The 3,372-nt window shown below is 41.6% G+C and overlaps 1 protein-coding gene across 1 annotated transcript; it reads left to right on the forward strand.

The window, feature by feature from the left end:
* The first annotated feature begins 1,395 nt into the window (after window positions 1-1,395).
* Window positions 1,396-3,075, forward strand: LOC125576347. Its single transcript, XM_048736182.1, has one exon. It carries the CDS (start codon window positions 1,396-1,398, stop codon window positions 3,073-3,075), a length of 1,680 nt encoding a protein of 559 aa, XP_048592139.1.
* The last annotated feature ends 297 nt before the right edge of the window (window positions 3,076-3,372 follow it).

Here is a 3,372-nt window from a genome sequence, read left to right on the forward strand (position 1 = left end):
TAAAAATGAAAATAAAAGTGGTTAGTGTAAACATGAAAAATGGTACTATGAATGTGATATTTGTGGCAATTTTCCCCATTTTTTTTACTATTTAGAATAAAATTTCAAATAAATCATAAATACTTTGTAGTTCACCCATATAAATACATAGCAATATCAAATTACAATGAAAACATGCCCCATGATATATATATATATACTTTTTTCTTTTGTATTATATAATGAATTTTCTTATGTTATTGTATTAATGATATACTACGAAGGTTATAGAATTTGGATAAATAAAAATAATTCAACATTTATTTCATTATCAATTAGATTTTTGTTTGGTGGGGGTAGGGGTAGTATAAAATAAGATTTGTTCTTGTGGCTTGAGACTAAAGGAATAAATGGTATATGATGATGATCGTCGATCGATGCTACGTTTTAATCTGTGTGTCACATCACCGTTTCTGGACCTATGTGTTTGTCACTTTTATACCAAACGGTCCATATTCTTTTCAAGTAGCATTTTCTAAATTCCATTATTATTTTATTCGTCTAATTAACTGTGATAAGTCAATCAATTATTGTACTTTATTAATTAACAAGTCATTGTTTTGTTTTCTCCTCTTTTCTTTTCTTTTTCTTGTTAAAAAACCCCTTTTCATAAATATTAATACTCCGTATTGTTTCTGTGTTCCATCTGATACGAGAGCCACACAAATTAAAAATTGATTTTGTTGTTAAATCTGATAATGGTATAAATCCATCTGTCATCTGATCATATTCATACTGCTCGAATGAACCTGTGCCACCGTCCGGAAAGAAAAAATGGTTTACCGATATTCGATTTGCATCCTACCAAATCATGCACATACTAATCGTATATCTTTATCCATCTATTTTTAACAAAATATAATATTATTAACTAAAAAATATGGCGGCTAGGGCTTTGGGCGATGGAGAAGGCGACTCTCAGATCTGAGCATCACTGACGGTGATTTCTTCACACGGCTCTCGCGGCAGCGTCGTCAACATCACAAGGGAGACTGTCGACACTCCTTGTGGCTTTCCTGTTTTTCGTTTCCCCCTGATTCACCGGTGCCGTCTTCCTCAAGCAACTTCAGTGCTGTACTTGATCCTTGTTGAGTCTAACAGTTCCGTCCGTAGATCAGCTCACCCGTGTACGATCTTTGTCGGCACGATCCCACCAAGGGTTAGAGTTTACGGAGAGCAAGGGGAACTGCTTGATCTGATTGTTTTCCTTTGAAATACCATCACTCTGTACGTACATCTACGTTCAACATTCAACGGCTTTATCTTCGTATAGCTTTGCAACGGGATCGTCTTTGCAACATTCAACATCGCTTATAACAGGATCGTTTTGCTGATCGTCTCGGTCCATATCGTTATATGGGATCGTCGTTTCGCATGAAGTCGGCTCATCAGGCCGATGTTAAGGGGAAAGGGATTTTGTACGATGATGATGATGATGTGCCAATTAAATTGGTGGATCGCGATGATTCCTATCTCATCAAAGAGTTCGGCTTGTCTCTGATCGGAAAGATCCTTAACCATCGAAAACAAACTGTGGAGAAGCTTCTCCAAACAATGCCAGCTCAGTGGGGTTTGGCTGATAAAATAACGGCAAATGATCTAGGGAATGGGAAGTTTTTGCTTAATTTTACAACAGAAGAGGATCTAAACTTTGTCCTACGACAGGGGCCTTTCCATTACAATTTTTGTATGTTTGTACTTGTGCGCTGGGAACCTATTGTTCACGATGACTACCCATGGATCATTCCATTCTGGGTTCACCTGATCGGATTTCCGCTACACTTGTGGACTGACACGAACCTGAGGAACATAGGAGGACGCATTGGTCACATAGATACTCTAGAGCTAACTGAGGGCCGTATGCTCATCGAGGTAGACTCTCGCCGGCCCTTGAAGTTCTCACGAAAGGTGGAGTATGAAGGTGACGAGGTTACAATAGAGATTAAGTATGATAAGCTGTTCAAGCATTGTTCAATCTGTGGAATGATGTCTCATGAAAAGGGATACTGCCCCTCCCTTGATATTAGAACAAGGATCCAGCCATCACTTCAGCGATCAGGAGTATTCTCGCGTGTGCAGCTCCCTCAGGATCAGATGTTACACTCGCAGTCCTCACAACAATCTTCTCGTCAGTCTTTGCTGACGGGAAGGGATCGATATGCCTCTTCGCAAGCCGCACGGTATGTTTCAAGTGGGAACAATTATGACAGCAGGGGCTCTCAGTATCGTGCAAGGGAGGAAGATCAACGAGGACATCACGGTGACAGGGTCATGCGTCGCCGTAACGAGTACAAACAGAGAAATAGAGATGGTGGAACACGATATGGTCCTTATGAACGGAGAACGGAGCAAGCTTGGAGGGTAAAGGCAAGGAAAGCTGAGGCATTTGACGCTGTTCAAACTCGTCCTGAACACGCTGCAACATCTCAGGAGATTGTTCCTTATGAACAGGTCTGTGAGCCGAGTACTGTCGACAACAATGCTGGCGGGTCTAGCAGGAAATTGGCGAGCACGATTGTCACTCCAGTGCGTGATCATCATATGGTGGAGAATGTAACTCTTCGGGACGGAGGAGATGCTCGTTCTCTTACGTTCTCTCCATTGAGAGAAACAGAATCATCGGGAGCTAAGGATCAAATCATTGAGGCCTTACATGACATGGAGCTGTTGGATCAACAAGATGGAGGTATGCTGGATACGGATGATAATGAGGATGACCTTCTTGGCTTGGATCTTATGGAGATGGAAGCAACTGGCGCTAGGGAGGACCCTTCGGATGGGAAGGGACGGCCGTCTGGTACGAAGTCGACAAGAAACAGGAAACTGGGAGTCAAACGTAGTGCTCCATTGGGCATTCCCAGTCGGAAATTTGAGATCCTTCGTAGGGGATCTCCAACTAAGCGATCATCGTCAGCTAATGTGTCTCTGCGTGGACCAGAAAGCACAAGACGACACCACACAAGGAAGATCAAAGAGAGTTCTTCAAAGTATGAGGTTTTGATGAGTTCCAAAAACTCATCACACAAGCATAAATGAGGACGCTCAGTTGGAACTGTCGGGGGATAGGGAATGACCTCACAGTTCGACGCCTTACGGAGATGTGTCAGAAGCATCACCCAGGACTTGTATTCCTTTCTGAAACGAAGAATAAGAGGCTGCTGTTGCAAAACATTCAGGCCGACTTAGGATTTGATCACTTGTTTACCGTTGAGCCACTTGGTCTCAGCGGAGGTTTAGCTCTTTTATTTATGGATGATTTTCAAGTTAATGTTTTATTTTCAAATAACAGAATGATTGACATTGAGGCAGTCATTGATGGAATAAAAGTCTTTA

Source organism: Brassica napus, chromosome A1, assembly GCF_020379485.1.
Source record: "Brassica napus cultivar Da-Ae chromosome A1, Da-Ae, whole genome shotgun sequence".
NCBI lineage: Eukaryota > Viridiplantae > Streptophyta > Magnoliopsida > Brassicales > Brassicaceae > Brassica > Brassica napus.